Source organism: Argopecten irradians, chromosome 7 (genome assembly GCF_041381155.1).
Source record: "Argopecten irradians isolate NY chromosome 7, Ai_NY, whole genome shotgun sequence".
Taxonomy (NCBI): domain Eukaryota; kingdom Metazoa; phylum Mollusca; class Bivalvia; order Pectinida; family Pectinidae; genus Argopecten; species Argopecten irradians.
In genome coordinates, this window is record NC_091140.1 from 1,116,087 (window position 1) to 1,128,475 (window position 12,389).

Sequence of the window (12,389 nt, forward strand, 5' to 3'; positions counted from 1 at the left end):
TTAGTGCTGTGCTGTGTTGGTACATGCTGTAGTGTTGTTAAGTGCTGTGCTGTGTCGGTACATGTTGTAGTGTTGCTAAGCAGTGTGCTGTGTTGGTACATGCTGTAGTGTTGTTTAGTGCTGTGCTGTGTTGGTACATGTTGTAGTGTTGTTTATTGCTGTGCTGTGTTGGTACATGTTGTAGTGTTGTTTAGTGCTGTGCTGTGTTGTTACATGTTGTAGTGTTGTTTAGTGCTGCGCTGTGTTATTACATGCTGTAGTGTTGTTTAGTGTTTGGTACATGTTGTAGTGTTGTTTAGTGCTGTACATGCTGTGTTGGTACATGTTGTAGTGTTGTTTATTGCTGCTGTGCTGTGTTGGTACATGTTGTAGTGTTGTTTAGTGGTGTGCTGTGTTGGTACATGTTGTAGTGTTGTTTAGTGCTGTGCTGTGTTGTTACATGTTGTAGTGTTGTTTAGTGCTGCGCTGTGTTATTACATGCTGTAGTGTTGTTTAGTGCTGCGCTGTGTTGGTACATGTTGTAGTGTTGTTTAGTGTTGTACTGTGTTGTTGGTACATGCTGCTGTGTATTTTAGTGCTGTGTACTGTGTTGGTACATGTGTAGTGTTGTTTAGTGCTGCGCTTGTGTTTACATGCTGTAGTTGTTTAGTATTGTACTGTGTTGGTACATGCTGTAGTGTTGTTAAGTGCTGCGCTGTGTTATTACATGTTGTAGTGTTGTTTAGTATTGTGCTGTGTTGGTACATGTTGTAGTGTTGTTTAGTGCTGTGCTGTGTTGGTACATGTTGTAGTGTTGTTTAGTGCTGTGCTGTGTTGGTACATGTTGTAGTGTTGTTTATTGCTGTGCTGTGTTGGTACATGTTGTAGTGTTGTTTAGTGTTGTGCTATGTTGGTACATGCTGTAGTGTTGTTTAGTGCTGTGCTGTGTTGTTACATGCTGTAGTGTTGTTTAGTGTTGGTACATGTTGTAGTGTTGTTTAGTGCTGTGCTGTGTTGGTACATGTTGTAGTGTTGTTTAGTGGTGTGTTGTGTTGGTACATGTTGTAGTGTTGTTTTTAGTGCTGTGCTGTGTTGGTACATGTTGTAGTGTTGTTTAGTGCTGCGCTGTGTTATTACATGCTGTAGTGTTGTTTAATTGTGCTGTGTTGGTACATGTTGTAGTGTTGTTTAGTGCTGTGCTGTGTTGGTACATGTTGTAGTGTTGTTTAGTGCTGTGCTGTGTTGGTACATGTTGTAGTGTTGTTTAGTGCTGTGCTGTGTTGGTACATGTTGTAGTGTTGTTTAGTGGTGTGCTGTGTTGGTACATGTTGTAGTGTTGTTTAGTGCTGTGCTGTGTTGGTACATGTTGTAGTGTTGTTTAGTGCTGTGCTGTGTTGGTACATGTTGTAGTGTTGTTTACTGCTGCGCTGTGTTATTACATGCTGTAGTGTTGTTTAGTGGTGTGCTGTGTTGGTACATGTTGTAGTGTTGTTTAGTGTTGTGCTATGTTGGTACATGTTGTAGTGTTGTTTAGTGCTGTGCTGTGTTGGTACATGCTGTAGTGTTGTTTAGTGCTGTGCTGTGTTGGTACATGTTGTAGTGTTGTTTAGTGCTGTGCTGTGTTGGTACATGTTGTAGTGTTGTTTAGTGCTGTGCTGTGTTGGTACATGTTGTAGTGTTGTTTAGTGCTTCGCTGTGTTGGTACATGCTGTAGTGTTGTTAAGTGCTGTGCTGTGTTGGTACATGTTGTAGTGTTGTTTAGTGCTGTGCTGTGTTGGTACATGTTGTAGTGTTGTTTAGTGCTGTGCTGTGTTGGTACATGCTGTAGTGTTGTTAAGTGCTGTGCTGTGTTGGTACATGTTGTAGTGTTGTTTAGTGCTGCGCTGTGTTGGTACATGTTGTAGTGTTGTTTAGTGCTTTGCTGTGTTGGTACATGTTGTAGTGTTGTTTAGTGCTGTGCTGTGTTGTTACATGTTGTAGTGTTGTTTAGTGCTGTGCTGTGTTGGTACATGTTGTAGTGTTGTTTAGTGCTGTGCTGTGTTGGTACATGTTGTAGTGTTGTTTAGTGCTGTGCTGTGTTGGTACATGTTGTAGTATTGTTTAGTGCTGTGCTGTGTTGGTACATGTTGTAGTGTTGTTTAGTGCTGTGCTGTGTTGGTACATGTTGTTCTGTTTTAGTGTTGTGCTGTGTTGGTAAATGTTGTAGTGTTGTTTAGTGTTGTGCTGTGTTGGTACATGTTGTAGTGTTGTTTAGTGCTGTGCTGTGTTGGTACATGTTGTAGTGTTGTTTAGTGCTGCGCTGTTTTATTACATGCTGTAGTATTGTTTAGTGGTGTGCTGTGTTGTTACATGCTGTAGTGTTGTTTAGTGGTGTGCTGTTTTATTACATGCTGTAGTATTGTTTAGTATTGTACTGTGTTGGTACATGTTGTTCTGTTTAGTGTTGTGCTGTGTTGGTAAATGTTGTAGTGTTGTTTAGTGGTGTGTTGTGTTGGTACATGTTGTAGTGTTGTTTAGTGGTGTGTTGTGTTGGTACATGTTGTAGTGTTGTTTAGTGTTGTGCTGTGTTGGTACATGTTGTAGTGTTGTTTAGTGCTGTGCTGTGTTGGTACATGTTGTAGTGTTGTTTATTGCTGTGCTGTGTTGGTACATGTTGTAGTGTTGTTTAGTGTTGTGCTATGTTGGTACATGCTGTAGTGTTGTTTAGTGCTGTGCTGTGTTGTTACATGCTGTAGTGTTGTTTTAGTGTTGGTACATGTTGTAGTGTTGTTTAGTGCTGTGCTGTGTCGGTACATGTTGTAGTGTTGTTTAGTGGTGTGTTGTGTTGGTACATGTTGTAGTGTTGTTTAGTGCTGTGCTGTGTTGGTACATGTTGTAGTGTTGTTTAGTGCTGCGCTGTGTTATTACATGCTGTAGTATTGTTTAGTGCTATGCTGTGTTGGTACATGCTGTAGTGTTGTTTAGTGCTGCGCTGTGTTATTACATGCTGTAGTGTTGTTTAGTGCTGCGCTGTGTTGGTACATGCTGTAGTGTTGTTAAGTGCTGTGCTGTGTTGGTACATGTTGTAGTGTTGTTTAGTGCTTCGCTGTGTTGGTACATGCTGTAGTGTAGTTTAGTGCTGTGCTGTGTTGGTACATGTTGTAGTGTTGTTTAGTGCTGTGCTGTGTTGGTACATGTTGTAGTGTTGTTTAGTGCTGCGCTGTGTTATTACATGCTGTAGTGTTGTTTAGTGGTGTGCTGTGTTGGTACATGTTGTAGTGTTGTTTAGTGTTGTGCTATGTTGGTACATGTTGTAGTGTTGTCTAGTGCTGTGCTGTGTTGTTACATGCTGTAGTGTTGTTTAGTGGTGTGCTGTGTTGGTACATGTTGTAGTATTGTTTAGTGCTATGCTGTGTTGGTACATGCTGTAGTGTTGTTAAGTGCTGTGCTGTGTTGGTACATGTTGTAGTGTTGTTTTAGTGCTTCGCTGTGTTGGTACATGCTGTAGTGTAGTTTAGTGCTGTGCTGTGTTGGTACATGTTGTAGTGTTGTTTAGTGCTTCGCTGTGTTGGTACATGCTGTAGTGTAGTTTAGTGCTGTGCTGTGTTGGTACATGCTGTAGTATTGTTTAGTGCTGTGCTGTGTTGGTACATGTTGTAGTGTTGTTAGTGCTGTGCTGTGTTGGTACATGTTGTTCTGTTTAGTGTTGTGCTGTGTTGGTAAATGTTGTAGTGTTGTTTAGTGTTGTGCTGTGTTGGTACATGTTGTAGTGTTGTTTAGTGCTGTGCTGTGTTATTACATGCTGTAGTGTTGTTTAGTGCTGTGCTGTGTTATTACATGTTGTAGTGTTGTTTAGTGGTGTGCTGTGTTGTTGTACATGCTGTAGTGTTGTTTAGTGGTGTGCTGTTTTATTACATGCTGTAGTATTGTTTAGTATTTTACTGTGTTGTACATGTTGTTCTGTTTAGTGTTGTGCTGTGTTTTAAATGTTGTAGTGTTGTTTACAGTGGTGTGTGCTGTGTTGGTACATGTTGTAGTGTGTTTAGTGGTGTGTTGTGTTGGTACATGTTGTAGTGTTGTTTAGTGGTGTGCTGTGTTGGTACATGTTGTAGTGTTGTTTAGTGATGTGCTGTGTTGGTACATGTTGTAGTGTTGTTTAGTGATGTGCTGTGTTGGTACATGTTGTAGTGTTGTTTAGTGATGTGCTGTGTTATTACATGTTGTAGTGTTGTTTAGTGGTGTGCTGTGTTGGTACATGTTGTAGTGTTGTTTAGTGGTGTGCTGTGTTGGTACATGTTGTAGTGTTGTTTAGTGGTGTGCTGTGTTGGTACATGTTGTAGTGTTGTTTAGTGGTGTGCTGTGTTGGTACATGTTGTAGTGTTGTTAGTGATGTGCTGTGTTGGTACATGTTGTAGTGTTGTTTAGTGATGTGCTGTGTTATTGTAGTGTTGTTTAGTGATGTGCTGTGTGTGTACATGTTTAGTGTTGTTATGCATTGTGTTGGTACATGCTGTAGTTTTGTTTAGTGCTGTGCTGTGTTGTTACATGCTGTAGTGTTGTCTAGTGGTGTGCTGTGTTGGTACATGTTGTAGTGTTGTTTAGTGGTGTGCTGTGTTGGTACATGTTGTAGTGTTGTTTAGTGGTGTGCTGTGTTGGTACATGTTGTAGTGTTGTTTAGTGATGTGCTGTGTGGGTACATGCTGTAGTGTTGTTTAGTGCTGTGCTGTGTTGGTACATGCTGTAGTGTTGTCTAGTGCTGTGCTGTGTTGTTACATGCTGTAGTGTTGTTTAGTGCCGTGCTGTGTTGGTACATGTTGGTTCATGCCATATCTAGCAAGAACTTGTTAAAACACTTTAGTCTATTTGACCTTTGACAAGCTAATTTTCTCTGCGGCCATCTAATGTGAACATGGTAATGTATAAAAACATGGAAAGTAATTATTCATCAACTTACAACCATGAGTCGAATCATTATGTAATCACTTCATTACCATACTGAACACAAAAGTAGCATCAGTGGTCAAGTAATGAAATTTTTTACTGGCCGACCATTATATCCTCACCTAAAATATATGGTAGCAGACATTACTGGGATAGATCAGTGTCTTACTTATAACGGTCATTTGATGATGCACACTTAGCGTTTTAGATGGTTTTTTCTAGACTAATGGTACCCATGCTTCCCTGTTCTAAGACAGCGACCAGACGAGACGCGGTCTATAGAATGGTCTCCCCGTCATTAAAGGCTTAGTTTAACATGGTTTTTGGTGATTTGAAATTTAGATGTGAGTTAGAGTAATATGACTGGATGTAGGTAAGTAGGGGTATGTGGATTGGTCGTCTCACAGGATTCTATCACTACCAAGATCTTCTAAAATAAAACACATTAAAATCCGGGTTTAAGTGTGGTTTCTTTTTAGTTTTTTTTGAAAGATTGATTACTCTAGTTCTCCAATTCAAGACAAAGGCCAAGAACTGAAGAGAGTTTTGCAGAAATCAAACTATCATTTACATTGTATTGCTATATATACATGCTGACAGGACAGATTTGTAGATATATTTAAACAAGAGGCCCAAGAGGCCTTGACGGTCACCTGTGTGCTACTACAGAAAAGCATTGCAAAGTTGGTTCAAATCTGTAAAAAGTAATTATGAATTAGATTAAACTTTAAAGTTGAACCTTTTAGAATTTTTTATTTTTTGTTTTTCATTTTGATAGTGTATTATGTTACCAAAGCTTATGCTTAAAATTCCAATTTGCTTTGCCAATGTTAAACAACAAAACCAAATAAGAAGTCAGTCAATGTCAGTCATTTCATAAATTTCACTTTTTAATCTATGAAGATTTTTTGGTTCCATCAAATCTGTGTGAATTCAGAATAAGATTTTTGAAGTTTTAGCCTATTTGACCCCTTTTGGCCCCGCCCCTCTGGCCCCTGGGGGTCGGCCTGAGGCTGGACAAATATGGATATGGGTGTTAAATTCTATTTCAGGCTAATAATTCTAACCCAGTTTGACTAATTTCCAATTGAAAACAAAGCAAATAATGTTCATAAATGTGTTTTTCCTATATAAACTATACTAAATTTGATGCCCTACCCAGGGGAAAATCTGAGATCCCAGGGCGATGAGATTCACAATTTTTGTAAAGGGCCTTAAGACCTTCCAATCTATGAAGAGTATCAGGTTCCATCAAATCTGTGAATTCAGAAGAAGGTTTTTGAAATTTTAGCCTATTTGACCCTTTTTTGGCCCCGCCCCTAAGGCCCCTGGAGGTCAGCTGGACCAATACGGTTATGACGATAAAATGCTATCTCAGGATAAACATTCTAACCCAGTTTTACTAAATTCCTATGAAAAATAAGCAAAAAACATTCATATATGTGTTTTTTCCTATATAAACTATAGTTAACTTGACCTCCTCCCCAAGGGGAAACATGAGACCCAGGGTCATATAATTCACAATTTTTGTAAATGACCTCAAGACCTTTCCATGTATGAAGAGTATTTGATTCTACCCATTCCAGAATTTTAGAAGAAGAGTTTTGAAGTTTTAGCCTATTTGACCCTTTTTGGCCCCGCCCCTAAGGCCCCTGGGAGTCAGTCATGGAAAATTTGTTAATATAATTCAATGGCAATTTCATAAGGATAATTCTGACAACATTTGACTAATTTTCTATTATAAATGACCAAGTAATGCTCCAAAATGTGTTTTCACTATATAAACTATAGTAAACTTAACCCCCTCCCCAGGGGGAAACCTGAGACCCCAGGGTCATATAATTCACAATTTTTGTAGAGGGCCTTGAGACCTTTCTATCTATATGAAGAGTATTTCATTCTACCACATCTGTGAGTGGAGGAGAAGATTTTTGAAATTTTAGTCAATTTTACCCCTTTTGGCCCCTCCCACAGCCCCCTGGGGGGTGGGGGTCATATAATTCACAATTTTGATTGGCCTTATGCCTTAGAAGGTTTGTGCAAAATTTCATTGAAATTGCTTCAGCGGTTTTTGAGAAGAAGTCGAAAATGTAAATTGTTTACGAACACACGACGGACGACGGAAAAGGTCACTTGAGACTTCATCTCTGGTGACCTAAAAACTTGTCTCATGCATTTAAACAGACTTTCTGAAATAATCTTTGATATTCCTTTAAATAAATCTGGATTGTTTTTCAAAAGCGATGAAGTTTTATGCACCTATTACTTGTTTTACTTATATTGATTGCACTCTCAAAAATCTGTTAACATATATATCTATTAAGTTAACTAAATCTATCCTAAACCTGGCTTTGTTTTCAGTGATTTTGTTAGAAACTTGATCCTGATTTTTCATGCAGTGAACTTGACCTTATCTGATGTTTACTGTGTGGATTTGTTTCCATATTGTGACAATGATTTTGATTCTTTCTTATGTCTGGTGACCTTGATTTTGATTTTCTTTTCTTTTGTGTCTTATGACCTTGATTTTTTTCTATGACCTTGATTTTGAATTTTATTAGTGTCTTATGACCTTGATTTTGATTTTTCTTGTGTCTAGTGGCCTTGATTTAGATTTTTTCTTGTGTCTAATGACCTTGATTTAGATTTTTTGTTTTTACTTGTGTCTTATGACATTGATTTTGATTTTTCTTGTGTCTTGTGACTTTGATTTTGATTTTTTCTTGTGTCTAATAACCTTGGTTTTGATTTTTCTTGTGTCTTTTGACCTTGCTTTTGATTTTTCTTCTGTCTAGTGACTTTGATTTAGATTTTTCTTGTGTCTTTTGACTTTGATTTTAATTTTTCTTGTCTAGTGACCTTGATTTTGATTTTTCTTTTGTCTTATAACCTTGATTTTGATTTTTCTTGTGTCTAGTGACCTTGATTTTGATTTTTCTTGTGTCTAGTGACCTTGTTTTGGTTTTTTCTTGTGTCTAGTGACCTTGATTTTGATTTTTTTGTCTATCACCTTGATTTTAATTTTTCTTGTGTCAAGTGACCTTGATTTTTGTGTGTCTGGTGACCTTGATTTTTGATTTTCTGGTGTCTAGTGACCTTGATTTTGATTTTTTTTTGTGTCTTATGACTTAGTTTTGATTTTTTTTTGTCTATGAGCTTGATTTTCAATTTTTTGTGTCTCTAGTGACCTTGTTTTTTAATTTTTTCTGGTGTCTAGTGACCTTGATTTTGATTTTTTATTGTGTATTTTGACCTTGATTTTAATTTTTCTTGTGTTTGGTGACATTTTTTATTTTTATTTGTTTTGTGTGTGTCTGGTGACCTTGACTGTTTGTTGTGACCTTGAATGTTTGTTGTTACCTTGAATGTTTGTTGAGACCTTGACGCTGTATATGTATTTATTTATTCAATATTCTAGAACTGTTGTGTACGTCACTATGAAGTTTCCCCTACCAACTGTACATGTGGGTGCTGTTAATTGTGTTTCTATTTTGGCCTATAAATTTGTCACAATCTGGTCCCCGTGCTCCAATAAAGGTTCCTACTATATAGTACCAGCCAAACAACAATACGTTATTTCACAAACAGGGTGCACCCAAAATATCACTGTCTATAGATCTAGGCAATTTACCACTCTCATTTCTCCCTTTATTTAACACTACTGTACAGAAATTAGTGCATTACACTAGAACTACAAACGTAGGTTATAGAGGACAACCTACCCCTGTTGGTGTTTGTTCGTCGTCCTTGCTGTCCTCTTTCTCCTCGATGGAGCTCGAGGTACTGGCAGACATAGAAGAACTAGAGGACAATGGGGTCTTGTTGGACAGGCTATACAGATTGTCGTTAACAGAGCCATGATGATGGGAGCCATCATCAGATCGAGCATCTGACTGGATTCCACTGTCGTTAGAATCAGGCGAGTTCAAATCAAACCTGACAAATGAAAAAACAAATAGAAATATTGAGTGCAGAGTGTAGAGGAAGAGACTTCCAACCCGATGACTTAGGTATAAATATATATATTCATGCTTTAAATCTACACCAACACAACATTTTACAGTTTATCTAGAACGTTCAAGGAAGCTGTGCACCATACACCTTAAATCAGAGGACTTCTAAACCCTGGAGAATCAGCAGTTAGACTGCCAGGAAAATACTCTGTTTTCTAACAATTTATGACATCTAACAATAAGGCATCATGACACTGAATGATGCAACAAATGATTTGTGATCAGGAGGGTATACAAAGTGACAGAAGTGCCACCTGGTGGTATCATTGGTCAGGAGGGTAAACAGAGTGACAGAAGTGCCACCTGGTGGTATCATTGGTCAGGAGGGTAAACAGAGTGACAGAAGTGCCACCTGGTGGTATCATTGGTCAGGAGGGTATACAGAGTGACAGAAGTGCCACCTGGTGGTATCATTGGTCAGGAGGGTAAACAGAGTGACAGAAGTGCCACCTGGTGGTATCATTGGTCAGGAGGGTAAACAGAGTGACAGAAGTGCCACCTGGTGGTATCATTGGTCAGGAGGGTATACAGAGTGACAGAAGTGCCACCCAGTGGTATCATTGGTCAGGAGGGTAAACAGAGTGACAGAAGTGCCACCCAGTGGTATCATTGGTCAGGAGGGTATACAGAGTGACAGAAGTGCCACCTGGTGGTATCATTGGTCAGGAGGGTATACAGAGTGACAGAAGTGCCACCTGGTGGTATCATTGGTCAGGAGGGTAAACAGAGTGACAGAAGTGCCACCTGGTAGTATTATTGGTAAGGAGGGTAAACAGAGTGACAGAAGTGCCACCTGGTGGTATTATTGGTAAGGAGGGTAAACAGAGTGACAGAAGTGCCACCTGGTAGTATTATTGGTAAGGAGGGTATACAGAGTGACAGAAGTGCCACCTGGTGGTATCATTGGTCAGGAGGGTAAACAGAGTGACAGAAGTACCACCCAGTGGTATCATTGGTCAGTATTATTGGTCAGGAGGGTATACAGAGTGACAGAAGTGCCACCTGGTGGTATTATTGGTCAGGAGGGTATACAGAGTGACAGAAGTGCCACCTGGTGGTACCATTGGTCAGGAGGGTAAACAGAGTGACAGAAGTGCCACCTGGTGGTATTATTGGTAAGGAGGGTATACAGAGTGACAGAAGTGCCACCCAGTGGTATCATTGGTCAGGAGGGTAAACAGAGTGACGGAAGTACCACCCAGTGGTATCATTGGTCAGGAGGGTAAACAGAGTGACAGAAGTGCCACCTGGTGGTATCATTGGTCAGGAGGGTATACAGAGTGACAGAAGTGCCACCTGGTGGTATCATTGGTCAGGAGGGTATACAGAGTGACAGAAGTGCCACCTGGTGGTATCATTGGTCAGGAGGGTATACAGAGTGACAGAAGTGCCACCTGGTGGTATCATTGGTCAGGAGGGTATACAGAGTGACAGAAGTGCCACCTGGTGGTATCATTGGTCAGGAGGGTAAAACAGTGTGACAGAAGTGCCACCTGGTGGTATCATTGGTCAGGAGGGTATACAGAGTGACAGAAGTGCCACCTGGTGGTATCATTGGTCAGGAGGGTATACAGAGTGACAGAAGTGCCACCTGGTGGTATCATTGGTCAGGAGGGTATACAGAGTGACAGAAGTGCCACCTGGTGGTATCATTGGTCAGGAGGGTATACAGAGTGACAGAAGTGCCACCTGGTGGTATCATTGGTCAGGAGGGTATACAGAGTGACAGAAGTGCCACCTGGTGGTATCATTGGTCAGGAGGGTATACAGAGTGACAGAAGTACCACCCAGTGGTATCATTGGTAGGAGGGTATACAGAGTGACAGAAGTGCCACCTGGTGGTATCATTGGTCAGGAGGGTATACAGAGTGACAGAAGTGCCACCTGGTGGTATCATTGGTCAGGAGGGTATACAGAGTGACAGAAGTGTGCACACCCTGGTGGTATCATTGGTCAGGAGGGTATACAGAGTGACAGAAGTGCCACCTGGTGGTATCATTGGTCAGGAGGGTATACAGAGTGACAGAAGTGCCACCTGGTGGTATCATTGGTCAGGAGGGTATACAGAGTGACAGAAGTGCCACCTGGTGGTATCATTGGTCAGGAGGGTATACAGAGTGACAGAAGTGCCACCTGGTGTATCATTGGTCAGGAGGGTATACAGAGTGACAGAAGTGCCACCTGGTGGTATCATTGGTCAGGAGGGTATACAGAGTGACAGAAGTGCCACCTGGTGGTATCATTGGTCAGGAGGGTATACAGAGTGACAGAAGTGCCACTGGTGGTATCATTGGTCAGGAGGGTATACAGAGTGACAGAAGTGCCACCTGGTGGTATCATTGGTCAGGAGGGTATACAGAGTGACAGAAGTGCCACCTGGTGGTATCATTGGTCAGGAGGGTAAACAGAGTGACAGAAGTGCCACCTTGGTGGTATATTATTGGTCAGGAGGGTATACAGAGTGACAGAAGTCTGGTGGTATCATTGGTCAGGAGGGTATACAGAGTGACAGAAGTGCCACCTGGTGGTTATTGGTCAGGAGGGTATACAGAGTGACAGAAGTGCCACCTCGTGGTGGTATCATTGGTCAGGAGGGTTGTAAACAGAGTGACAGAAGTGCCACCGTGGTATCATTGGTCAGGAGGGTATACAGAGTGACAGAAGTGCCACCTTGGTGTATCATTGGTCAGGAGGGTATAACAGAGTGACAGAAGTGCCACCTGGTGGTAATATTGGTCAGGAAGGGTAAACAGAGTGACAGAAGTGCCACCTGGTGGTATTATATTGGTCAGGAGGGTATACAGAGTGACAGAAGTGCCACCTGGTGGTGTATCATTGGTCAGGAGGGTTATACAGAGTGACAGAAGTGCCACCTGGTGGTATTATTGGTCAGAAGGGTAAACAGAGTGACAGAAGTGCCACCTGGTGGTATTATTGGTCAGGAGGGTATACAGAGTGACAGAAGGGCCACTGGTGGATCATTCAGAGTGGTAAGAAGTCATTGGTCAGGAGTCAGGGTATACAGAGTGACAGAAGTGCCACCTGGTGGTATCATCAGAGTCAGGAGGGTATACAGAGTGACAGATGTGCCACCTGGTGTGGTATTCTTTACTGATGTGTCAGAATGTGCCCACCTTTGTATATTATACAGAGTGACAGAAGTGGCCACTTGGTGGGTATCATACAGAGTGACAGAAGTGCCACCTTTTGGTATATCATACAGAGTGACAGAAGTGCCACCTGGTGGTATATCATACAGAGTGACAGAAGTGCCACCTGGTGGTATCATTGGTCAGGTGGGTATACAGAGTGACAGAAGAGCCACCTGGTGGTATCATACAGAGTGACAGAAGTGCCACCTGGTGGTATATCATACAGAGTGACAGAAGAGCCACCTGGTGGTATCATACAGAGTGACAGAAGTGCCACCTGGTGGTATATCATACAGAGTGACAGAAGAGCCACCAGAGTGACAGG

The 12,389-nt window shown here is 41.1% G+C and overlaps 1 protein-coding gene across 1 annotated transcript in view; it reads right to left on the bottom strand.

The window, feature by feature from the left end:
* The window catches only part of LOC138326784 (amyloid beta precursor protein binding family B member 2-like), a 99,848-nt gene that overhangs the window by 42,422 nt on the left and 45,037 nt on the right, over positions 1 to 12,389 (bottom strand). The window contains exon 3 of the mRNA XM_069272787.1: positions 8,622 to 8,835. Coding sequence (XP_069128888.1) covers positions 8,622 to 8,835 — 214 coding nt within the window. The remainder of the gene's footprint in view (positions 1 to 8,621; positions 8,836 to 12,389) is intronic.